Here is a 27747-nt window from a genome sequence, read left to right on the forward strand (position 1 = left end):
CAGTGAACTTTGGTCTGAGGTCAAATAAAACGAAAGCTCCCAAAGTTTGACCAGGTAGTAGTACCACGAGCAGCCACAGAGGGGCCCCAGAGTCTGTGCTGCAGGTCACAGTGATTGAACATGAGTACATTACTGATCCTGCAGAGATTAATGATGAGTCAGCACTCACAATTTATATTGTGTTTTGTTAAATGATTTTATAAAGGATATTTCTCCTCAGATCAGGTATCATCTGTGCCTCTGAGAGGCCCCTCTGAAATACTGGGCCATATGTACCTGACATATATATCAGTTACATCATATGTAACCCTTTACATGAGATACATATAACCAGAGGTGGAGGAAGTATTCAGTTTCTTTACTTAAGTATTAGTACTGATAAGAAACTGTGAAAATACTCAGTTAAAAGCAAAAGTTCTGTATTGAAAATGTTACGCAAGTAAAAGTATAATTAGGGAAATTTTTATTTAAGTATTTGAAGTAAAAGAACCCGATGCAGAAAAATCTAAAAGAAAAAAGAAAAACACATATAAAATAGAAAATGACTTTGAGTTTTTCCTTGGTCGGTGTGCCGGTCTAAGGACAGAGGGATGCTGTATGCTGAAAAGCCCTCTGAGGCAAACTGTGATTTGTGACAATGGGCTTTATAAGTAAAACTGACTTGATTTGACTTAAATGGTTATCAAAATAGTTTCCAGTTTATGTTCTGTCAGTCTGCTAATTAATAATCATTTCAACTTGTTTAAACTGTTGGGTAGTTTAATTTATAACAACACATAGTATTTTAGAAATCCTTGCTATGTTTTTTTATTGGAAAACCTTAATGTGTAAAGTGACCAGTGGCTTTTTTAAAAATACATTTTCTTCTGAAGTGTAGTGAAGTCAAAGTGTAATATGGCATGAAAAGAAAATACTTTAGTAAAATACAAGTACCTCAAAGTTGTACTTGAAAACAATATTTGAGCAAATGTACTTACTTTCTACCATTTCATGTAACTGTCCTTTACATGAGATTGGTCACAAAACTGTTGATGTCACTGTGATACTGTAATACTGTAAGAAGTACAAGGACAGAAAATGTGTGGGTGTGATGCTGAGGCCCTGTGTGTCTGTCACTGCTCGGTGACTGTCAGCTCTGGTAGAAGCACTGGAACTATGAGAGACAGCTGAGACTGAGGGACAAACAGACAGTGAGTTACTCCAGGTTACATACCACTTCCACGATGCAAACAAAAGCAGACAAGAACAATGTGGATGTGCGATGAAGCCTGAGTTGATGGCACACTGACATCCTCCAGCCATAAGAGAAGCTGTGTGAATGCACACATCAAGGTGTCAGAACAGCATCACTCTACAGGAGGCATGTTACATTCTGCACAGCAGGGCCCTGCCTGGAGCTGACTGATGGCAAATACAGCTGAAACAAAGTCACAGATATTCCACTCAAGTGCAGATGCAGAAGAGACAGTGTCACCATGCAGCACACTCAGCCCTGCACCGTGCAAGATCCACACAGCAACAGAGAGTTCTGAGGGTTCAACAACCAGGAGAGAGTCAGATTTGCTGCTCTGACATGGATTAGAGGAACGTGAGAACGCTGTGCTGCCCACACTGAGGCTGCTGGTTTTATCATCACATCTGCTGGACTGGATCGCACTGCTGTTTGATTTGATTTCACCAACCACACATAAAGAAAAAAAAGATAACGTCATCTCTTCCTCTCTTTACACCAAACCTACAGATCGAATTACACTTGTTCATGCAGCAAGTTTCCATCCAATTCTTCTTAAAACAGTCTGGTTTTAAGTCAGCTCATTACACTGAAAAGAATCTGTGCTGTCGCAGAACAATATGACCAAAGCAAAGCAGAGATGTTATCAAAATGTAGGGATAGAAATTATCCTGAAGATTGACTTGTAAATGCAGAAAACATCGTGGATTCAAAGAGCAGACACATATCTGTAAGTGAATAAATCTCTAAAACCCAATCCACACCTTGTCTACTGCACCACATTCACTACCAAAGCTAAAAACATCAAAAGTATAATCTTAAAACATTGGCACATTCTTCAGAATGCTCCATCCTTAAAAAACACCTTTATGGACCCACCAATGGTCACCTTTAAGAGAGGAAGAAATATAAAGGACAGAATAGTCAGAGCATGTGAACAGCCTGAAGTCATGGACAGCAAACACTTTAAACTGCAATTGTAAGTGTGCAACCTGCATATGTGTGCCAATACACTATAAACTGTCAGTATTTTAATTGTTCTATCAATGGGGAAACAATCAATATTAAGGATTTTATTAAATGCAAATCAAAAAATGTAGTGTACATGATAAGATGTCCATGTGGCAAATTATATATAGGTGAAACTTCCTGCTCCCTGAAAGAAACGCATCACCACAGAAGAGCCATTAAAAGGAATGACGTCACCAGCCCCATGGCAAGACACTAATGAAATGAAGCATCCTCTCTCTTCTTTGTTCTTCTTGGGCATAGAAGTGATCAAACCACGTGAAAAAGGTGGTAATGTCAATTATATGAGAAAAAGGAGAGAAGCATTTTGGATTTTTTATTTAAAATTTATATTTCCAGGTGGTATGAATGAGGATTTTTCAATTAATGACTGTTTATAGTGTTTTTAAGTGTGGTTTTGTAATTTATTTTTACAATGAGTTGTTTGAAGACAATACCTTTATACCTTATAATCCCTTGTGGTTTCTCATTTGCTGGTCTTTTTTTATTATCTTTTCTGCATATAGCACTGTAGATTATTATTCTAATACCACATCCTGTTGCTGTTTCCCAGTTTATGACTTATTATGGTGCCACTCATGTCTCCAGCTGTCTACACTTCCCTTGCCTCCCTGTCAGGTTTTATTGGTCTAAAGTCACATAAATTCTAACCAACTCACCTTTACAGGTGATCTGTTGGCTTATATACAGTATGTGTACAGTGGTCCCTCGCTATAACGCGGTTCACCTTTTGCGGCCTCGCAGTTTCGCGGCTTTTTTTAGTGCAATTTTGCATTCTTTTTTATTTTTTTTTGCGTTCAGCTTGCCAAATTTACAGCCTTAAAACATCTATAATAAAAAAAATTGTAAATTGTATTATTGTATTATTATAAAAAAAATAAAGCTGACTACTTTGCGGATTTCGCCTATTGGGGGTTATTTTTAGAGCGTAACTCCCGCGATAAACGAGGGACCACTGTAGTTGTATATGATTGGTTGTATTTTTGTACTTCTTTACCTAAAGAAAAAAAAATGAATTTCATACCTACCTTTTTAAATGACGTTTGCAATGCGTTTCTTGATGACCCTGATGAAGACCACAAGCCGAAACGTGTTGGTCTAATAAAGTTTTTCTTTAAACTACAAGTGTTGCTGGAGCTCTTTGATATCTTCATTCTCCATGCACCTCGGAAGTTGGTGAAGTTGTGCCAGAAAGTTCCACTCTGCACCAACCACACCTCTCGCACCACAGTATTCATAATATCAGGGCAGCTGTGGCTCAGGAGATTTTGGCAATTTCTTTCTCCGGCTCTTCCAGTCTGTGTGTCAGAATATCCTTGGATAAGACGCGCAACCCAAAATTGGCATTGTGTATGAATGTATAAAAACGGAGTAGCAGGTGGAACCTTGTATGTTAACCTGGGCCCCCTGCGTGTGAATGTGACTCGCAGTGTATAAGTGCTTTGAGTGGTTGATCGACTAAAACAATGCTATACAAAGAGCAATTCCATTTATACTGCAAAACTTCAGTAAATAGCCCATACTATTATTTGTTTGAATCATTAAACTCAACAGGCTTGTATTTTGGACAGGCGTCTATATGGGTCAGGATTTTGATTTCTTTCACATAAAACTGTTACTCAGCAAAGATGAAAAATACAATGACATTGCTTATTTAAGCATCTGTTTTGTCCATCTCTTATTTACTCTGCTGGTATTACTTCTTCTTTGGTGATCATGGTTTCAGTCAAATGAACTGAATGATTGTATCACTGAGAATCTTAACAAGCTGTATCGTATGTCCATATTGGCAAAAGTCTTAACATTTAGTATGAAGTGATCTAAGCAGCTAACTAATGATAACTCCAGCAGGTAGCCAACATCCCAAAAAAAGATATAAAAGATAAAAAAGAACTGCATGGTAACCAGACCGGGGCTCTAATTGAAACAGGCCTTTCTTTGTCAAAATGTGCAGCCACACTGGGCTTCTAAAACAGACTGGGTGTCTAATTGGGATTAGGTTTATATTTGAAGTTTTACAGTATATTACATTCATTCCTGACATCCACCCCAAATAATTTTTAATGTTTGAGTACAAAGAAAAATATTTATCTCGATCATTTTCAACAGTGTCTCCATATGGTTGATACAGCTCACCAACAGTCTGTCAGGTTGATTACAAACTGTAAAGCTCTGACTCACCACTGTGAGTTGTACTCTCGTAGGCTCTTCCATTGGTCCACCTTTATATATAAGGCAGTTCTTGGTCTGCTCCCACGATATCTCTGCTTTTATCACACAGAAAAGTTCTGGACAGTTTTCTTTGCATTCTCAGGACCTCTTTCTGTCCCAAACGCTCGGACAGAAATTGGGAAAAGGGCTTTTGGGTATTCTGCACACTCAGCCGAGAACTTGTTGCAGAATGACTTGAAACTCAAAGAGCTGGAGTCATTAAAGGTTTTTAAATCTAAAATGAAAGACTGCGAAGCAGATTCTATAGGATGAGGATGTTTGTAGCCTGCCTGGTTGTACAACTGACCACCAGAAAGTTCTCTTTTGTCTCATAGGGAAAGGGGCTCAAAACTTTCCTTTTTAGCAAAACTTATGACCTCTAACTGACTTCTTGCTGGTGCCCTTCTTGCTTTTATCCTTTTATATTAATTGTTTTTCATCTGTTAGTTTGTTTGGTTTTTTTCCTTTTTTTTTTTTATCATGTAGCACTTTGATATTTGTTTCAAATGTAAAGTGCATTTTAAACAAAATCTATTATTATTATTATAATTATTAGTGTGCAGTCTATGCAGTGTGTGCAGCAAGATGCTGTGAATCTTTCCTCAGTCTGTAGCCAGCGCTCTGTACTTTGCTGTGGTCTGCTGGGGGAGCAGCATCAGCCAGTGACACAAACAGACTTCATAAACTGATTAAGAAGGCTGACTCCGTTCTTTCTGTTATTGGCTACAAGCTGGACACTGTGGTGGAGAGGAGGACACTGAACAGACTTTTATTCATTATGGATAATCCTGCCCATCCTCTCCGCCACTTACTGGACAGACAGTGGAGCTCGGCCTCTAACAGACTGGTGCCACTTTGCTGTCACAAGGACAGACGCAGGAAATCTGTCCTGCCCAAAGCGATAAACCTGTGTGACTCCTCACCGCTGTCTGACAAAGAACTGCCAGCTGTAGAGTTCTGACCCAAATGCACATGGTGAATTTAAACATTCTCATTGTCCCGCTCTACCTCACTGCATTCACAAAACTAACACTTCAACAAATTTGCACACTGTTTTATGTATGTAGTATTCAGGTTAATAGATATTTTAATTTTTTAAAGGTATTTAGCATGTTAGTGTTATTAATTTTAATCTAGTGTGTTATAATTTTTTCTATATATGCATATTCTTCATATATTCTATGGATACATATCTTATATTCTTACAGAGTAGGCTATGGTTTATTTTTATTTTTGTACTTTTTTTTTTCTTTCATCAGTGAGTGGAAAGGGGCAGTAAAAATACCAAAAACAGATTGATAGGCAACGTATACATGAGGCTAGATGAGGACAGATATTTAGACCAGACCGGACAAATCAGGACAAATAAGGACATACAAAAAAAAAAAACATACAAACATACAAAAATGATCAGGCATGATGGCATTGTTACTGTTGTTGATTTGCAAAGTGGTTATTTTACTATGCCAAAGGTGGTCATTCAGGTCATTCGTGTTTATGTATGCGTGTCTGCAGCTGAGAAAGGAATGAGAGGAGAGGAGACGGGATGAGCAAATAATACGAAGAGGGAAACATATATATATATAAGTTATAACATTTTAAAAACTGATGGATGGTGGATAGTTTGTGATTGTTAAATATTTTGTTATATAACAAGCACATTCATAGCGCATTCATATAAATCTTTTTTTTTTCTCTTTCTCTCTTTTTTATAAATGTGATGTGTCTGTGTTACTGGCCGCTTTTACTACAGCTTTTCACAACAAATCACTGAGAGAAGTGACTTCTCTTTTTATGTGTCCTCATCAATTTATGATATCAAAGTGAAGTTGACCTTTGACCTCTTGGTTTTAAAATGGGATCACTTCATAAATTTACTGTGTGTGTGTGAAATGTTGTCATAATTAGCGTATTAATTCTTAAATTCTGGCAAAAAACATGTTTTGTGAGGTCACAGTGACCTCACAGTGACCTTTGACCACCAATATTTAAATCTGAATGTTTTAAGAATAGTTTCATATGAAGGGCTAAGACATTTGGATCATACTTGGGTAAATTTTCAGAAAGTGTCCTACTTTACCAGTCGTCACCCCCCTCAGATTTCCCTGCAGGTGAGTTCATAGATGAAGAAGTGTGATTTCTTATTAGCTGTGCGTCCATATGCTTTCTGCATGTTCGCATGGGTTTCATCCCACAGTCACAAGGGTGGATTCTCCAAATTGTTCTCCTGTATGAATGAATGGGAGTGTCTGTGTCTCTGTGGTCTCCCTGTGATGCATTGAAGACATGTTCAGGGTGCCCCAGAGCATGCCTTGGACTGGCTGCCATCCCCCAAACCCAGACAAAGTAACTGAAATAAATGGACTGGAATCTCTGCTGAGCAATATGTTAGTGGCAACAATCACATAGATACAGTCTTCATTTAACATGAAGGCATCGCCACTTGAAGTAGGCAGTGCGTTCCCCTGTGCGTCAAGTCAGCGGAAATTAGCAAGACTATTACAGAAAGTCCATGAATGTTAACTTCAGTATAAAATACTTAGACGAACGTAAACGTTTTTGGTTGTGTCATTTGCATTTTGGTCTTAATTTGGGCGATTCTAGCAGGACAGTGCAGATGATTTAGTGGTTCTATCCTCTGATGTGACAGTTAATTTATAACCCTAACATCCATGAGGAAAGTATCAAGAACGGGAACATCTTGCATCTGCCAAGTTGCCATGTGTATGTTTGGATTATTTCACATTTGCCAAATGACAGGAGGCCAGGGGCCAGTCGCAGCAGCACCATACATGTTTTGGGGATTTTAGCACATTTCTCAAGTTCTAGGACATTTTTATGATTTCAAGATGTTTCAAGGATTTTAAAATTTTTCTAGGATTTCATGACATTTCTGGAAATTAAGGACAGGTCTAGGATTTTAGGATGTTTCAAGGATTTTATGGTGTTTGTAGGATTTTAGAATGTTTGTAGAATTTTAGAACATGTTTTGGACTTTAAGACATTTTTAGAATTTTAGGATGTTTCTTGGGTCTTAGGACATTTTTCAGAATTTAGAAAGTTTCTAGGAGTTCAGAACATTGCTAGAATTTTAGGGCATTTTTGGATGTCTTTTCTAGCAATTTTTTTAAAAAATTTTTTTAACCAACAAGCTCTATTTTGTTGCAGGTTATGCACTCTGGCACCTTATGTATACGAAAAATACAAAAACAATTTCCAGTGTGAGTCATTTTATTTATGTGAATTAGTAAATGGCTGGGGGACCAGATTTAGCCTGCGGGTTGTAAATTGAGTATTACAGGGTTATATTGCAAACAGGTCTTAAATATTTTCTTTTCCAATCAGTCTTGGATACAGACTTTAAAACAGTATCCCATTTATATATAGTCTCCTATTTTAGTTCCAAATCAGGTGCCACAATAATTGCGGAGAAGCTTTTATTGTGAAGGCAATGGCCGGATGTAGAGTTAATCGTTGTGGATAACTTGACTCTGGTCTGGAAGGAGTGACTCGTTGACTGCGGCGACCGCAATTTGGGCAACATGGGAGCCGTTGTGGGATTTATTCTAAAGGGATTTTAAGAAGGATCGGGAACATGGCAGAGAGGTGAGTGTGAGCACACACACGGTGTGTTTTTCTTGGCTTTTCTTCGCTGTGTGGTGTGAGAGCGGAGGGGCAGCAGCAGAGCCAAGCTAACAGCGGCTCGCTGAGTCGCTGTGCTGAAGCGGCTGGTAGCTAGCTCGACTCTTCTTCCCCCACACGATTCAACATTTTTTTAAAAAAATGAAAATCATATCTGTTAATTAAGGCTCGTTGTGTGTCGGCTCTCGGTGCTGCTGGCTGTTGACTCGGGTGTTTTGCTGTGGGTATGGTCCGGCTGACCGGAGCGGGGAAGGAGGAGGCTGTGTGGATGATGATGGTGCTGTTGCACCTGTCGGGTTAAATCGCGTCTCTTTGCTGGAATGCAGCTAACCTGCTCCTTTAGCTGGATGCTAGCAGCAGAGCCACCTCTGCAGCCGTGCTCAGTGCGGGCTAAGGCTCGGCCAGCCGGGTCCTCCAGGTCCTGATCCTCCCTCGCAGCATCCCTCATCCTCATGATGGATGGAGGCGCCTCCCATGAGAGAGAGGAGGCTCTGGAAATTGAGAAGTGTGGCTCCATCCTGTTACCTCTCCAACAGCATCATATTTAGCCCTGGAGTTGTCAGGATGCAGAAAAGCCTGGGTGCGCAGCCTGTGTCCTGATCAGGGGCATTTCCATGTCATTCTCTTATAAATGAACGTATTACTTTTATTAACACATCAGACATTTTTGAATCATCTGTTTCCTGTGAGAAATCCGTCCATGTAATCTATGAATGAATGAATGAAAAAAAGGCATTATTTATATTAGGGATGCATGATATTGGATTTTTTTCCAGATATTTGATATGCCAGTATATAATAACCCAATTAGCTGATAACCAATACCATTATTGTTATATCCACTTTTCCACACCTAATGTCAGTGATCATTAAGACTCTTCTGAAGTGGAATTAATATCATATTCTGCAGACTCTTATCATGATGGCCCACCAGCAGATGGAGGCATAAAAAATGCTTTTCACTGTATGTAATAATCATTCATTGTGCATAATAAAAAAATGTGTCGACAGATTGCCATAATTCATTTTACAGGCAATACTGATGATGTGTCAATATTATTGCGCATCCCTAATTTATATAATGTTCAGTTTCAGAACTGACTGGCTGTTGGCAGTAACATCCCACTGGTGGAGAGAGGTGTGAACCAACAGCAAAAGTCCAACTTGTACTGGATTGAGAGTAGCTTGGCTTTTTGGTTTTTCTGATGCCTGACAGACAAACTCAAAACTGCTTGAGGCAAATGAAAACATTCAAATTTTAAATTGAGTTTGGTGTTCAGCACAGTGAAATCCTCCCCAATAACCCTGTGCTCTGTTGCAGAACAAGGCAGAAGATGTCTTTTTTTAAGTCTTTTTCCCTTTGAACCTAGTGCTAATTGGTTTTATTTCTGTTAATACTTTGTTGATACTTGTTGAATACTTATATGAATTAATATATATAATGATAATAATAATAATAATAATAATATAATAATAATAATAATAATAATAATATTATTATTATTATTATTATTAAGCACTTTTTTTCAGGCCATTTGTTTTTTCTTTGTTTTTGTCATATTTGTTTGTTTTTAACTTTTCATTATTTTTGCTAGTTTTCTTTTTCCGTAATTTCCTTTTTTTTTTAATACTAACTTTGTACAAAATTTGTGCTCAGTATTAGGTCATTTCTTCTTTTTTTGCTCATTGTTCTCTTCCCATGTTTTTGGAAAAAAAAACAAAAACAAAAAACAAGCCAATTTAATCATATTTCAAAGGGCTAAAGTGAGGGTGTGGGCTGCATCTTGAATCCAGACAATGGCAGCTTCTCCCTGGCAGCAAGCAAGCTCATAAGGCTCAGTTAATAATTGATGGCTGTAAAAGTTGTGTTGCAGGGGTCATGCGGCCTTGTGTAAATCACTACTGCAGGTCTGCCCCGTGGGCTCCTGAGCTTTATACAAATCCTGGCATGTTTGTCAGGCCCATCACACAGATCTGAGTCTTAGCTCACTCAATACTTCGATCTGCTGAAAATGCGCCATCATCATTCACAGGTGCAGTAATAATTGATGACTGATGAGATGGCATTTGGTCCTGGGTCAAGATATTATCGGTTTGGAGGGTGCATTGTTGAGATTATGGCTCCTGAATGTCCTGAATGTTAGGATTTGGACAAGTGGAGGCTGGTTTGGGATTTTTAAAAAACTGGAACTATTTACTTGTTTTGTACAATCAAGGAGGAAAGCATTACAGCAGACTACACACATTGAACCACATGCTCCTCGCCATCACAGGGCTTCAGATTAGCTGTTTCCACTAGTAGCACTGATGCTCTGTACTGAACATTTCAGGAGCACTAGCACAAAATTTAGGAGTAACACTTAAATCGCCTCGCAACGCAACAACATATTCACATTTTTTACTGTCTTTGCCCTCAGAAAACTGGATCGACATTACTTTTCTTATGCTGCATTCAGACCCCCGTGTTTGCACTCAAGTTGGAAATATGTGCGTTCTTGCATACATATGTTGCGTAGGTTAATGTGCTGTATGTCAGTGAGCAGCTGCTGTCCAAACTCACGTGTTGTGGCTGCACTGCATTCCAGTCTGCGGAGCTGCTGTAAGAGGAGAAATGATGTGCACGCCTGTGATCCTCTCCCAGCGTGATTTTAAACAAGGACACTCATTAATAGTTGTTTAAAAGAAGCCGTTAATAGGAATTCTCTTTGTACTCTTTGTCGCTGCTGTTGAAATATTTGGCGTTTATTCACAAGAATAAAAGAAATACTGAAGAACTAAAGGGGAAAAAGCAAAGTACAAAATATGAAGTGCATCAGCAGCAGAGGCATTTTTTTCCTGAACATTCTTCCTATTCCTAATGACTTTAATGGTCAGTGCTGAACTTGAGACCATCCTGAAAATGACATACAGCACCATCTATGAACCGACACATGACGGCTGGTCTCTGCGCGTGTCTACATGTCTGGCGACCAGCTTGACATTTGATCCCAGCAGCAGGGTGGGGCGCTGAGCTGATGTGTTGTGCCAGGAGCATGTGGTTGAAATATTCATATCGCTGTGCTCGAGCCACTAAGCCGCTGCCATATCTGTCACAAATACTCGTGTTGTTCCTAGCATCTCCTGCTCTGGGACATAAAGAGGCCAGGTATTCTACATGAGTGGGAGCGGCGTGCTGAGGGTGGGAGATGCTGAGGAAAAAATCATCTTCCATCAGAAACACGGTTGTTCTCCTCTCAGATCTGCAGTTAGTTTATAACAAACTGAATATCTTTTTCTCACGAACTGACTCAACCAGCTGAGACTGTAGAGCCGTTATTAACGCTTATAGAAAGGGCAGAAATGATGGAATGGAAAATGCTGCATAATGCAGCCTACTGAAATAGTATTAATGTATTAAACAATACAATGTCTTAATGAGATTTTGCATTATTATTGTTATTATTGTTATTATTATTATTATTATTATTTATTATTATTATTATTATTATTGTTGAAAACACTGTTAGTGTTACAAAGCTAACTTCCAGTTGAACCCAACTTACAGATTATTAACTGGTAACTAATGATGCAGTAGTCTGGCGCATTGCTTCAGTGAGCTTTAGCGTTGCATTTAGTTTTTATTGAGAAAAAATGTTGATGTTTTGTGATGTAAAGTCTTCCAGTTTATTTTATTTTCTGTTGGCATGTACACTGTCCAGCCTTTGGTCTCCACTGGTTCCTCGGCTGCTCTGTTCGCATTGGACCACCTGTGTCACTTTAGGTTTAGTTTTCATTAAAAAGGGACAGTGCAAATTTTTTTAAAATTTTTGATTAATGTATGTACCAACATACAATGATTACAAAGAAAACTTCCGTATATACCAACACCTACACCATACACTGTGGCACTATTAGTACACTAGAGCCACCCAAAAAAAAAAAAAAAAACTTTGGCAAATTAATAAAAATACAAGGTATTAAAAAATGCTACAGTTAAAAAAAAACACATCAACAAGAGAAAGAAAAACAAAACAAACAAAACAGACAAAAAAAGAGCAAGATATGCAATTTAAAGTCTGGAAAAGAACATTCCAATCTGAAAAGCACTATTAGTGGTAGTGACATATGTGCATATAAAATGAGATTGCAAAGCAAGCAGGATCTGAAGCCTGAGGCTGGGAGCTAACGTTAGCTAGCCAGCGGTTAATAAACAGCTTCATTTTGACCATGTTGTCAATTATGTGAGCACCACTGGCTGTGCTGACGCTGCTAACACTGCTGACAGAGCTAACAGTGATAACACAGTCAATAATGCTACAGGAGTTTTACAGCTCAAAATTGAGCCACTTACTCACCAGGGTGAGCTGGGAGGAGACCGGATGGGGGGCACAGTGTTGCCACAGCAACGCTGTTGGGTCAGGACAGTGTTCTTAGTGGTAATTGCTGATTGAGCGGCTCAGCTAGCTGGCTTCTACCAGACCCGAGTGGTGCGCAGAACAGTAAACTAAAGAATGGTAAAATGAACCCACAGACCCACATGTGGAACCAGTCTAAAGTGTTCTGGGCTGTTAACCATTGACATCCCTAATCTGGATAATCTAGTAACATCTGATCACTGACCTGACTGCCTTTTATGAGTATATAAAACCTTTAACCCTGAGCAATTTGGCACAATTTCTTTCAGAAACATGGGAAAAAAAAGGCAATGAGCAACTTGGCAAGAAATGTTACACAACGGATATATTTAGAAAATTATTTTTAAAAAGCTACGGAAAAATGCATTGGGGAATTAAAAAACAAACAAACATTTTTAATTATCATAATTGCATATTTAACATTGTATTACAAAATTATTATATTTTTTAGGCACTTTCCCAGGCAATTTTCTGATTTTTTTTTAAATTTTCATATAATTTTCTTGTACTTTTTCCATTAATTTTTGCTAATTTTTGCATCACTTCCTCTCCTGTTGCTCATTGCCTTATTTCTCCCCATGTCTTCTTTGATAAAATAAAGACAACTTGCCCAGTTTTCAAAGGGTCAAACAGATATTAAAGTGAAACTCTGCTAGTTTCACACATACATTCCCTTTGCTGTCAGGGAGGAGTATAATGTCCTCTGTGGCTCTGAGAAGGGCTTTGCCTCGTCTGAGGAAATAACCCTGATGACATCTTTAATGCGGGGGTTCCCGCAGAAAGAATGTGTGAGCTAATGTCAGAAGAAATGATTACATTTACATGAAATATCTTTAGTTTATATAGGTTGTGTTAAGTCACTCAGCAAAGTGAACAAATGAGGCAGTCACCAGCAGTCAGCACCGATAACAAGGTGAGAGGTGTGAGGATGTGTTTGATTCAGCCCAGCAGGTGATCGATGGACCGGTCACTCACCTGAGTTGTGCGGCTGTGGCTCAGCAGGTAGAGCAGCACGGTTTGATTCCCAGTTCCTGAGCAAGACATTGCAGTTCTGAAGCTCCAGAGATCAGTGTCTCGCATGGTTGCTCAATGCCTTTGGTGTGTGAGTGTAAATGGGGCAATTAAAGGCAAAGAGTGAAGATAAACAGTCCAGTCTGTCACATTCAGGTTCTTTAAGGAAGAAGCTTACCCCTCTAATAAGTCTGTTTGATATTTCAATTCTGCACGCATGGTGATCGGATCTTTATGTGCAGGTATGTGGAGCTGTCAGTCTCATTAACATGTTGTAAGTCAGGTCAAGGAAGCCATGAAGGATTCTCAAGGGACGGGAGAGTGATGTCACAGTGACCACTGAAGGCATCCAGAGGCCATTTTTTGGGAGCCTTGCTAACAAGACTTACATTCTTTATTCTGCATGCTCTTACACCACACACTCAGTGCATTAACATGATGTTTGCAAAAGTTTAATTTCCGTGTTAGTCCGACTAAATAAAAATACAAGTAAACATGTTAGTCTGACTGAAATCGGACAAAATCGAATTTCTCAAAATCAGACTAACACACTCAAGTAATCTGATTGAAAGTCCAGCTGTTCCATGTAAACACATCAGTTGGACTTAAACTGGACTGGGTGTTCTGCACGTGCTCCTCGTCACCCGGTTTTGCAGGGGTGCTGCGGGTAAGGCATTCTAACAAATTTAAGCACAGAAGACAGACTTGTGTGTTTCATTTTGGCTTAGGTGAGGGACATACAACTTGAAAAGCTAGTATTTTATATGTTTATTTTGAATAAAAAAAGTCACACTCCAGCTACCACCCTCCCCTGATAAATAAAGTACAGTCCCACAACACTGGAAGCTAAGCAATGTCCTGCTGTGGACGGGCCGCAGCAAAATATTTTTTTAGTCACCTAGAAAAATCAATATCAGTATAAATGTTGACTATATTTAACAAGGTGCACCTCTTGAAACCTGGTTCTGAGGGGAAATTTTTGCCCCTCTGTCTTTACTCTCTGCTCTCTATGTTGGAGCCATGGACTGCTTTTTTTCAGCAGCAGTGCTGATGTGTGTGGGTTTTATTTTGCGCCATATATGTCTGCTGACACGAGAAGGCTTTAGATACATATTTGTACACAGCTGTAGATGCTGAATTTTATTTAATAAAATACTTCCATTCCCACATATGCTGCTATAATCGCTCCTGCACTTGGGGGCAGATGGGACTTTTGCCATGTAGAGTTTCAGTAATTATTGTGACTCTAACATTACTTGAAAGACAATTGATGACTGTTAATGAATAGAACACAGATACAAGTTACCTACATAAAGGTGTATCCTGGCAGTGAAAGAGGTTTTTGAGTAATTACATTTTGAAACCAAAAAACTTTTACATCTGACCCCGTTATCCCTTATTCATTTCGATTCGAGTGGCAGAGACAAAATGACTTAAATCCTAAAGATGCCATGAGGGTGTGTGGGCAACATACAGCACCAACAAAGCTAAGTGTTTGAAAACTGTGTGTGTGTCTGTGGGGGGGGGGGATGAGGGGGTGAGTGAGGTGAGAGGGAGACAGTGTGTGTGAACTCGGGACAGGCAGGTGAGCTGGACTTCAGGTCAGCTGTAAACCATGAATGTTACAGTTAATGTTCAGTATCAGAACTACCAGACCAGTGAAGCTGTTCTCGCAGCGTGAAGAGAAAGTGTGTTGTGTGTTTTGCATCAACCAATACTGATAACTGAAAATTGCCTGCGCCTCAGGCCGATAACCGATACAATCAACAATAATTTCAATTTTTTAATGAAAGAGGCGTTAAACCTGTAGTTTATGCATACCTGAGGGTGAAAGTGTTTGGAACAATTACCTGCCAACAGCAGTCAGTGGTTGACTGATCACATGACCCTTATCTGAGGGTGTTTCCATTTATAATCCTTGCTCGTTTTGAACTCTGGCTGTTTAAAGTGGAGAGAAAGAGTTAATTGTGTCTTGGGAGATTGTTATACAGCAGCAGCGTTGCTCATTTAGCATTAGTGATGCACAGGGAGCCCTGGACTGTCACACAGAGCCCGTTATGCTAATAGTGAAAAATATGGGAAAACAATGTGATAAAAACAAACACTGTGTATCTAAAAAATTTGATGATTTCTCGTAAACTCTTGAGACCAACTAGTAAGCCAGTGGTTAAAATGGGGAGATTGTATTGTTTAATGGATACTACATACTGTACAGAAATGCAGTATTACCTGTGCGCCCCCCACAGGTCTAAAGCACAGGTGTGAGATTACGTCTGCAAACTAATTATTTCACACTTCCACAGTCACTGATTTCTAAATAACTCCAGTATCACTCTTTAGTCTATTTGGACTAGGGCTGCAGCTATTGATTGTTTTAGTAATCGAGTAATCTAAGGATTATTCTTGCAATTAATCGAGTAATCGGATATGCGTGTGGAAATATTTTCATTTAATTACTTTTGCTTCACTGAATGATAATAGTAATATATCGAGGAGAAAATAAGACAGTCTAAGGTCCATTATAGTGAATGAGCAACTATAATTGCCTCTTCCTTTAGAAAAATATATATATTGTTGTAACATTGCAAAAGTCCCTGTGAAGTGAGCACTAAGAATGTAAACTAAACCTCAAAACTAAGCCCATTAAGTGCATTTAACGTCTACCATATTAGTAGTTTTAATCAGACAAACATTTTTTGAAACGCAAAATTAGTGCATTTAAGTGCTATATAACCTTCCTCTGGGTTTTAAAGTGGAAGAATCAAACAAAACAAAAGAAAAATCAAATAACCTTTTAACCTATTTAACTTTTATTATATTTTTATATATGTATATTTGTATGTGCGGCCCGAGCTGCACTCTAGTAGCCAAATGCGCACACACCTGGCGCACACCTATTCAGGCATGTTTCATAAAAACAAAACAATAACTATTTTTGTGCATTTTCAGTATTAACTCTCTAAGCAGATGCTGCTGGATGTTCCGTCAGATTCCTCTTTTTCGTTTATTGGGGCAGACGCGACCCCCGGCCCCCTGTGGAGATTATACGCCCGGTCGAGGGCTCTTAATCAGGAGAAATATGACGCCGGGAGGACACCAGGAGAGAGCAGGGAAAACAGGAGTCTCCTACGGGGGAAAAATACTGTGTATTTCGCTGTACTGCATATACCTCAGTAAAACTGAGGTAGGCCAGGAGGTTGGCCAAGTCTGTAACATTGTAGGGGAAACAGTGTGGCACTCATATTGATTTGCTAAGTGCTGTTGTTGACGTTAAGTTTTCCTTCGGGGTTCGCTCTGACCGCCCCCATAGATCGGGTGCTTTTGGTTAAGATGCTAGAGCAGGAATAGAACAGAAATAACCACCCGTGTTAAAACACAGCGCGCTGTGTGGTTCCCTGGATTAAATGAAGCCTTGAGGCAAATAATTTTGCATCAATGATTTTTATTAATCAACTTCGTTTTACTCAAGTAATCGTTTCAGCCCTAGTTTGGACACCTTAGTTGTATCTGTCCAGTTTATTCCCTGCACATCTGTGTGTGTGTGTGTGTGTGTGTGTGTGTGTGTGTGTGCGTGCATGCGTGTGCGTGTGTGCGTGTGGGTGCGTGTGTGTGTGTGTTGGAGAGGGCGCGAACACCCATATCTGTGTGCAGTAGAAAAAGCATTTGGCAAACAGTAGCACACCAGGCTGTCGGCTTAATAAAATGTTGATGTGCACCTCAGGGTTGTTGTGTTTTGCTCTCGTGGGCTCCATCTCTGTCCCACTCCCCCCTCCCTCATTACCCACATGAAAGAATCAACAAAGTGTTCAGTTCCTATTGATGTTGTGACATGAAAGGACAGCAGTTTGTACAAGGCTGCAGTCTGAGCCAGTCATTTTTCATCCGTGTAATCAGCGAGCTGAGTGGCAGGAGGAAGAGGCATCAGGTTCACACATGGCACTGTTATCACACACACATAGAGGAGCTCTGACTTCAGTCAACAGGCCACTGAAGGCCTCAGTGTGCTTCAAATGAACCTGTTTATATGATGCCTGGAGTCAAAGCATTTCTGCCCTTTCTGAATGTCCACATGCAAGGATGGACTGAAAAGCCTGACATTAATGTAGCTAGAGATTTTAAGCAGCTTGCACTAAAAACGGTTTCTGCCTAATGAATGTTTATCCCTTTTAACACACAGGTGGCACTATAGGGTCAATATGAAGTCCTGTCTTTACGCTTCCTTTGCACTTTTACACAGAACCGAACAACAGCAGCATCATGCTGCTCCAGAGTGTGATTTTAGACAGCATGCCAACACCCTGGAAGCAAAATAGGCGTGAAGGGTGTTACGTTTAACACGGCACCCCCTGCTTCTAGTGTGACATGTAACATATGCATTGGAAGCACTTTATAAACAATGACATTGACATAACATGTCAATAACAATTGTTTACCTTCTCAGTTATATGGCGGCTGATCTCATCCTCTGCTCAGAGGGTCAGGAGCTACTGGATTTCATTGTTTTCACAATTTGTGGACATTTTTGGCTACTGTTCTTCTTTGAGTTAGCTGCTAACTGCTGGTAGATATACAGTGTATATATATTTATTTATACAGAGAGAGAGAGAGAGAGAGAGACTTTATTGTACATTGTGGAAATTTGTCTATGGCTTTGCTCAAACACAGCTAAGGTACACACAAACACAAACTACACCGTTAAAAAACACAAATGTACAATGCAGGATACAAAAGTTTAAATATACAGGTAGGATCAATATGTTCTACAAATAAATAATAAAAGAGAGCACATCTTATCAAATAGTAGTACCAGCTGCACATGCCGCAAAAACGTCACACCCTTCCCACCCATGATCTTGTCCTGCCGGCGGTTTCTTTTACGTAGACGCCGTTTCAGCGTTGGTACCAACTCTGTTGCCGGCTCAAAGGTGAGACGACTCTGTTCCCCATTCTGTGATAGTACCTTTTATACAGAACATTGAGGCAGCTTTACAGCATGATATTCCTGCCTTGAAAAGTAGTGTAAAAGGGGTATTGATTTTTATTAGCGCTGTCAACCAGAAATTCTTGGTCTATTGAAACTCTAGATACACTTCAATCAATCGATTGGTTCATGTGCAAAAAAAAATCTGCATGTCATCTCTACATTAAGTAAACAAGCTTGTTTGCAGTTATGTGATCCTGAAGATGAGCGAAAGTTAGATGGGGGGTCAGGAAGTGATGAACACGTGTTGGGAATAGTTGGAAATGGAGGAAAGTGAATACCCTAAATCCTTAGATGGACCTGCACTCACCAGCTATTATCAGAAATTTCTGGACACAATGGACATAATCCCTACACTGTAACGAAAAAGAGATTCTTCCCACGGGTTGAATGATTTTCCTGGCTGGAGGTGATCACTATTAGCAGCCTGCAGACCTCCTACTACACAGCGAGCCAGATGAAGGCGTACAAGTGTCTTGAGGCTAGTAACTATTTTGTGTATGGCTGGATCAATGGACAGCAGCATTGAGTGATTTTTTTAAACTTCTCACCTTTATGTGTCATTACTTTAGGGACTCAAAAGTAGCTCTTTTTTGTGATTTGAGCCGTTGGCACAGCATTAAAAAGCACAAAATTTTTTTGTAGCTATTAGCTGATTAAGTGTTGCCACCCTCACTAGCCAGCACCAGAAATATGAGCTGGTAAAACGTATTACACACACACACACACACACACACACACACACTGGTGTGCTCTCCAATCTGGTGTAGATTCATGGTGTTCTTTTCAATAACCTGGTATTCCTTTGACACTCTTGTCCATGCTCTCATATTTATCTTTGCTGTGTCCCCAGTTTACAACTTCAGGCCCCCTCCAAGGGGTGCACACCCCATTTGGGAACCCCTGACCTAATGTTACCCACATGATGCAAACCTGCTGAAACAGTATATTCCAACTAGAGAGAAACAATCAGATGTTTATCTCTGGATCAAGTGTTTACATGGTTATTAGTAGCTATTATTTTTCTGTTTAGCGGATTATCAAAGGTTTACTCCACTCCTCTCAACTCAACTGAGAATTCCCTCCAGTCATACTACCTTGTGCCAGTCTTCTCTGATTAAGGTGGTTACATGTCGGGCTGGGTAATAAAACGATAACGATATCAACTTTTCCTCGATTGAAATATGAGACGTAGTCGATAGAATGTCGATAGAACGCATTCCAGCCATGGTTTGACAGACAACACGAATAGCCAATGATAATAAGAATATCACCACGGTGAACCAAATCCAGCGAACAACTTTGACTCTAGAATACAGCTGAGTGTTTGACAATCGAGTTGTATGTGCTTCCACAGCGTTTCATGATCGTGGATCAAACAGCTGATGGCAGCGCAGTGAGACAGACAGACAGAGCGGAGCTTCTCCTCACAGCAGCGTGTCTGAAACAGCTTCATTTGCAGAGGTGGAAAGTGACTTATTCTTCTTCTACTTTGTGTTTGTTCAGGTTCAATCAGATTTGGATGGAATTATTTAGAAACAGCAGGACGCATCGCTCCGTGTCTCATCAAGCCGCTTGCACTGAGCTCTCATTATTACAGGGGAAGGTGTAATGTTTTGGGGGCCTGGGGCCACAAATACATGACCTTATTTTCAACCTCTCTCTAACTGGGAATGTTGGCAAGCTGTTGGCAGCTATAGGAGAAGTAGGCCTACTCAAAGTTTTTTGTTTTTTTTTCTTGACTAAAATGATCAATAGCACAGCAAGTTTCACAGAGGATTCACTGAAGTCCTGCAGTCTGGAGAGGTTGGCCTATCACCAGCACTATGTGCTTAAATTTACCTGAAGTTTGTTTAAGATGGAGCTTTTAATTTGTTATATAATGCTGGAAAGTTTAATAAATAATAATATATCATATGTTTATTAGACTCCAACAAGCCATGGGCTGATGAAACTGTGTCAGTGAACTATGAGGGCAACAAACAAACAACTTGACAACTTTCATGGGAGTCAGAGAGAAAAGACAATTTGAGGAACCATGAAACCATGTGATCAGACAGCTTTGAAAATAAGACCCAGGTTGTCAGAAAGCAGAATTATCTGTTCATCCACTTGATGTTATTGCTGTTGTTAGTGTATATCAGCAGAGGTTTAGTGGCATTAGCAGCTTGTAGGAGCAGTCATGTGTAGTAATGCTGTTGGTGAAACGTGTGATATGCTCTGTACTGTTCCATCAGTGACAGTCAATGCGGTGTTTCCCAGGGGCGTGAAGGGCATCTGTGGGGTGAATTATTGACCTGCTGTTATTGACCTTTGTGTTTTCACAGACACTGCAGCGGAAAATGTTAATGAAAGGAACTCCAGCAGTATATTTGTTTATTCTAAGGGTAATGTTTTGTAGCCCACCAGGATACAACCCCACAGTCCTGCTGTTTCTGAAGCTGCTTTCACACAGAGATGGTGCTACGGGGACACAACCAAGTCCCTCCTTTTGTACCAGCCCTGCACTTTTACATAGAACCAAACGATGGCGGCCTCATTCTGCTCCAGAGTGTGATTATATACCGCACTGTGGCATCCATGATGGGTGTGATGTTTCAAGACACAAGCGTCCACCTCTTGCGTGACATAAAACAACAATAATAACAAAGGCATATTTTCTCAATTACAAGCATTTACTGTCATTTACGGTTACATGACAGTTGACCTTGTCCTCTGCTCAGAAGGAGCTCCCGATTATCAGTTTTCCCAGTTTGCGGACATTTACAGCCACTGTTCTTCTTGAATTAACCGCAATGCTAACAGCTGCTTTTTAAATCTCCCATGGTGGATCGCTCACATAAAAACCTCATCAAAACGTCACACCTGTGCCACCCATGGTCACGTCTTTTCAGTTTTTGTTTTACATAGACTCCATTTTGGGGCTTTTAGTAGCTCCATTTCCGTCTCAGAGGCGAAACCACTCTGTCCCCCCTTTCTGCATTTGGACAGCAAATGTACAGAACGGTAAGGCGGCACAATGGTATATTCCCGCCCCAAACAGGCAGCGTAAATGCGGCTTGAGAGGAGTGGATCTCCATTAAGTCCTGTGCAGACAGACAAACTGTGTCGTGAAATGGATGTCATAGACCCCCTTATCGCTTTGGATAAACATGCGTTTTGGGTGATGAGAGGGCAATGGGAGAGTGTTTGACCACATGAAAGTACAGGTGCGAATTCATCCCAAACCATTGAGAACAGACTGTGATCTGATAGGCTGAACCACCTCCGCAGGTGGTCAGGGATGCATTGTGACCACATTTAACACAACTGTAAATGCAATTGTGATATCAATCCACATAAAACAACTTTGTGGGAGGAAAACTGTATAACTGCATGCGACTGTTCCAAATCAGTGAGGCAGCTGCAGCCCTCTCTTACCTGACACTGAAACTGTGAGGGGCATGGTCGGCTCTACACGACTAGGGTCACATTTAGATGAGAAGGGCCCTACTAAAAACGGAAAAGTCTTTCCTGTGCATGTAAAAAGAAATTGCATTCATATGATAACACTTTGAGAAGGATCCTTGTGTACATGGATCTGCACAAACAGCCAAAAACGCTGTAGTATGCATACCAGGCCAGTAGTTGGTGGTGTAACTTTGTAATGACACACAATAGAAGAACACAACGCACCTGCTCATAAAGGCTTTTTTCTACAGAGCAGTGGATATATAAAACAAAAGATGATGGCGAATGCACGCATGAGAACCGACAGCATTAATAAACTCAATAGAATCAGTAGCACAAACACAGCTCGGTAGTACGCCATCGTTGTGACTGTTGTCCTCCTACTGACACATGGCTGTTTGTCTGAAATGTAATATGCATACATGAAGTGTGGCCGTTACGTCACTGTTCTCACAGGATCTGTGCATTATCAGTTTACACGGCAACAAAAAGGGTGGTTCTTTCAAAAGATGACACTCTGGAACCCAGATTTAAGGCCCTCAAAATGTCATGTGAACAAAAGGCCAAACTGCAACAAAAGTTTAATGTTCATGCAAGAACCGTTGCCGTGTACACGACCCTTACGATGTCTCCCTCATCTTTAACATGTTCTTCCTGTCGATCACTGTCTTGAAGGGACAGTTTGGGATTCTTGAATTGGGGCTGTATGGGAGACTTATCTATAGTCATTGTGTTACATCCAGTAGCTGACGGTGTGCATGCTTCCTGTTTGCAGAAACAGATGGGACTACCACCCCACAGCTCGGCATTGCATTGCTGTGGAGAGGAATTACAAACAAAATGTACTTCAGACACTTTGAAAAAGTCCGACCTGAAAAAATCAATATCAGTCTAAGTGGACGCTGTATTTCCTGTGCTGCATTCGCAGACCTGCAAAAACCTCCATATTTAGAGAGGAGACACAGAATGATACAAAGGGACACAAAGGATAGACCTCAGAAGTAGGTGAAGTTTTGCCAGAAAGCCCAACTTTGCTTCTACAGTAATTTCCTGCCCAACAAATTATACCATAGAATTGCCTTATTTAATCATATGGAGGACGGGTGACCTTTACTGTCGAATACCCTTTTTTCATTAAAAAGGCTTATTTCTGTAAATGTTGATTTCCCTACATGGCTAAACTCTTGCACTTGCAATCTGTCACTGCAGATACTTAAGAGAAGTCAGTTTCATGTCATATTTTCTTTTTTCAGAGTGTAGAATAATTTGTTGAACTGCAGCAGCTCTAATCTTTAGCCGTTAGCTCATCTGTGTGTTGGCAGAGGGCCGAGAGGAGGCTGTGGGGTGGACAGAGGATGGAGAGGACGGTTGAGGGAGGATATAGTGAGTATTGACAGACTGTACAGTGGAACAGTCGCAGCAGTGCTGCATGAAACACTAGCACAGTGAGAACAGCATGTCGCCTCCATCACTTTGTGCTCCCAAAAATGAATGTGACACAGTGTTGAGCTATCGAGCTCTCTGCTGCTATTGTTGGACACTGATTGCTCATGGCTGCAGCAAAGCCAGTTTGAATTAGAATAGGAAAGTGAGCAGAGATAGCAGCATATTGACTGGTATTGACAGTGGATGGGGGGCGGGGGGCAGATAGAGGGAGTATTGATGGATGAAGAGAGATAGCATTTTCTCTCTCTAATAGGATTATTGTGTAAATGTGTTTGTCTGAAGTGCTGCCCCTAGAGGCTGCCAAATGTGTGTGTGCGTGTGTGTGTGTGTGTGTGTGTGTGTGTGGGCCCAGTGGTAGAAAAGGAAGGAAGACAAGTAGTATGGGTTGTTTAAAATGGAAAACAACATGGACTGGTCATGTGTCATTTCTTTGTCAGTTATAGCAGTGTCTCATTTATGCTGAATCAAATCAAATCAAACTTTATTTATAGAGCACTTTTCACACATTTAATGTAGCACACGTTAGTGCTTCACAAGTTAAAAACATAAAGCAACATCTGAACATATAAACCAACCCCCCCTTCCCAGGCCCACCCATCCCCCACCTCCCCAGAACACATACAGAAAGACAACATTAAAAAGGCACAGAACAGAATGGCTTTGGATAAGAAACATGGCTGAGCACAGAGTAATAAAATGAGGAAACGCCACCATAGAGGGCTGTTTGGACCAGGAGCTGATCAAAGCTCACAGAGACATTGCTACAGAAAGCACCCTGCCCCAGACAGACGGTTTTTTACTTGTTGTGATGGATTTAAAAACAATCTCTGTAGTTTTGTTCTAAGTGTCTCTCTCTGAGTTTTAAGACTAATAATTAAAACTTCAGTTTTGTCCTGGTTGAGCTGCAAGAAGTTCTCTGCCATCCAGGACCTGATGTCTAAAATGCAGTTAAAAAGGGCATTGAGTGGTCCTGAGTCATCAGGAGACACAGAGATATATAGCTGTGTATCATCAGCATAACTGTGAAGGTTGACGCTGTGCCTCCTGATGACCTTCCCAAATGGGAGCATGTAGAGATTAAAAAGTGTGGGGCCCAAAATCGAGCCTTGGGGCACACTACAGTTTATTTTATAGTTCTTCGAGGAGCAGGTATCCATACTTACAAAAAATTCTCTATCTGTGAGACAGGAGGAAATCCAGTTTAACACAGTACCAGAGAGGCCAACCACGATGTGGAGTCTGTTTAAAAGAATTTGGTGATCTACTGTATCAAAAGCAGCACTTAGATCCAATAGCACCAGGACAGAAGGTATCTTCATGTCCATGTTACACCTGAGATCATTTACGATCTTTAACAGGGCTGTCTCTGTACTGTGGTTTTCTAAAATACTGTTTTATTTTAAAAAAATCATTTAGCTGAGTAAAAACAAGTTTTTCTAAAATTTTACTTAAAAACGGTAAGTTGGACACTGGTCTGTAGTTATCAAGAATGCTAGCATCTAAGTTGCTCTTCTTCAGAAGGGGCTTGTCCACTGCAGTTTTAAAGGCAGTGGCGAAGATACTCGTCTGAAGGGAGCAATTCATGATGTTTAAAAGTTCGTCCTTGAAGAACCTATAAGATGTTTTAAAAAGTGAACTGGGAATGTGGTCTTAAAAGCAGTTTGCAAGATTTACTTGGGAGAAAACTCTACCAAGCATTTTAGCATCAAACTGTCCTGGCGGTCGGCGGGGACGTCTGACGTGTGGAGGCTTGTCTGGGTGGAGGCTCCACCTGTTGGAGGCTGTGGGCACAGTGTGAAGGAGAGGGCCGAGGTTCTCTGGAGGATGGAGGGCCGGAGTGTTGGTCTGAGGCCCCATTGTGAAGAGGCGCTGAGAGGAGGAAACTCCAGTTCATCCAGCGAACTGAACTTATTGGACAGACAGGGGTCTTTGGAGCGAGGGACACACAGGGGAGACCTGCTAACGTGTCTCTTCCTGTGGACTCGAGTCCACAGTGGCGACTGACCTGGGGGCCTGGTGTTCTTTGGCTTGGCGCCAAGTTTGGCCCAGTTGTTGTCAGTTACCCGCTCAACAGGCACTGTCATGTCCAGGTCCCCGACCACAATCTTCTTGCTGCACTGCTTGTCCTCGCTGATCCCCCAGAGTAGAAAGACCCTAACTTCCAGCTCAGAGAGCCTCTGGCTGAGCTAAAACTGGAGAAAAACAAACTTATTACGGACTTGTTACGGAGCCTGTTTCAGTGTAGACACCACAGATGCTGATGCATGCGCAAACGGATCCTCTGCTACAGATACTACAGATCTGCATAAGTGTCAGTATGTGGAAACCTTAAAAGCAGTTAGGGTCCAAATATTCAAGAAAGCCTCCACCCATCCTCAGACACAGCAGAGGATCCTCAGTCTACTGGAATGACTGGCACGAAATTAGTCATGAGTGAGAATATCAGGAAACATGAGGGGTGAAGAAATCAGCTTTTACCAGATCACAGACATGGATAGATGGATATTATTTTTAGAAATGTCAAAATGTGTAAAGCAGGTGTGTAAAGGTTCACAGAAGTCACAGTTCAGTTTATATCAGAGTTTAAGTTCTCTAGAAAAACACAAATGCATGAGGACATGTTTTTTTTTTATGTATTTAGTACAGACAGTAATGCGAGAGTAAAAATCCTTTTGCTTGGTACTGAGGTAACATTCAGCCCATTGGAAACTTTGTTTAACTGTTTTCGTCATATAGATTAGGAACATTTCAAACACTTGTGTTTTACATTGTACAAACACTGAACAATTTCCTCTCAAACCGTCTTGTTGGTCAACTCATCATACTCTTGTCGCTTATTAAGTAAAATCTGATTCCTGCTACTCTGTGCTGCAACTCTGCTGCTGTTGTGGTAACTGTGTTGACATAAAATGTAGTATTTTACAAATTCTTATTTTGGTATTTAAACGTGGGTGCTCATACATGAAATTGAACTAAATGTTTTTTCCTATACCCAAACTACATGGGGGACATGGGAAAGTAATGTCATTGGTCTGTAATTGGTCTATGCCTGAATACTATGCAACAGATGCAGGCAGGTCTTCAAGCTCACCTAGGGATGCACAATATTGGATTTTTTGCCAATATCTGATATGCTGATATACAGTATATCAACTCATTTGGCTAACAACTGATAAAGATATTGATATATCCAATTTTTTTTCTCGCTTTTGGACATAGGAACAGGAGAGAAACACAGGGATTGGATCATAACTTTTTTTTTTTTGAGCTTGCAAAATTCTGTGTGCAGAGCAAACAACCTTGTCTTTGCCACTGTGTTATATTTTATGTTGTACGCTGAGGTTAGCATTTAGCTAAAAATACCACTGTGCCTCACTAAGCTGCTAGCATGGCTCAGGGCCAGATTTATAAAGACACTGGCATAGTGTGAATTTGTGCTGTGGTTGTTGTTTTTGGCTGCAGTCTCTGGGCATTCAGCAGGGTTGGAAATGAACTTTATCGTCCACCTGCCACTGTGGCTGGTGGATTCGAAAATCTACCAGCCACTCAATAGATTACAGTTGTTTTCTGGCTGATGAATGAAGCAAATGCAGCAGCCACTTGCCTATTGTACTAGCATTTTGCTGGTGGCTGGTGCTAATTTCAAACCCTGGTATTCAGCACATGATTTACTAAAACAGCAGGTCATTGCCCAGTCAGTTCCTGGACTTACCCCGGTATACCCTTTAGGACCACACATGACATTACCTCACTGACTCATCTTAACACATGATCAACCTCTGCTGACATGTCTCCTCCTATTGTTTTCGATCATCTTCCCCTAAAAACATATGCAATTAGAAGAAAGAAACACCATGCAATCACTCGTATGAATGTCCAGTAGACCTACCGTTTTGAGATTTAAAAAAAAAAAACCCAAAACACAATTTTATATGTTGGGCTATTTTGCATTTTCCTCACAATTAACACAGGTGATAAACCACACATAAATGTTCTCGATTGGCTTTTATAGTCCCTCAGTTCCCTGTTTATATGTGCTGTCAATGAGGGTAGCTTAACCTTACTGTCTTGTCCTGCTGCTTTGAAGTTTGGTAAACCTTTTAGACAGATGCTTAACATCCTGAGAGCCCACCTCAGTACATAAACAATACAAAAAAAAAAACTGTCTGATTCTGCCCAGAAGCTGGGAGGCCGTGGGTAGTTTAAGTGCCTGCTGTGATGCAAGATTCAACGTATGAGTGAAGCACTTTATATGAGTGAATTTTCCGACTTGGGCTGCAACTGCGGTGTTAGATGCGTTGTCAGTCACCAGTACTACATCTGTATCTGTTAGCTGCCATTCTTCCACGACA

At 40.5% G+C, this 27747-nt stretch overlaps 1 protein-coding gene across 1 annotated transcript in view; it reads left to right on the forward strand.

Moving 5' to 3' along the window:
• Positions 1–7976: 7976 nt before the first annotated feature.
• Positions 7977–27747, forward strand: part of arhgap39 (Rho GTPase activating protein 39) — a 119622-nt gene continuing 99851 nt past the window's right edge. Inside the window, exon 1 of the mRNA XM_042512818.1 lies at positions 7977–8077. Within this exon, the coding sequence (XP_042368752.1) occupies positions 8067–8077 (11 nt within the window). The 5' untranslated portion in view covers positions 7977–8066. The remainder of the gene's footprint in view (positions 8078–27747) is intronic.

The sequence above is a fragment of the Plectropomus leopardus genome, chromosome 3 (assembly GCF_008729295.1).
Source record: "Plectropomus leopardus isolate mb chromosome 3, YSFRI_Pleo_2.0, whole genome shotgun sequence".
NCBI classification, from domain to species: Eukaryota; Metazoa; Chordata; class Actinopteri; order Perciformes; family Serranidae; genus Plectropomus; species Plectropomus leopardus.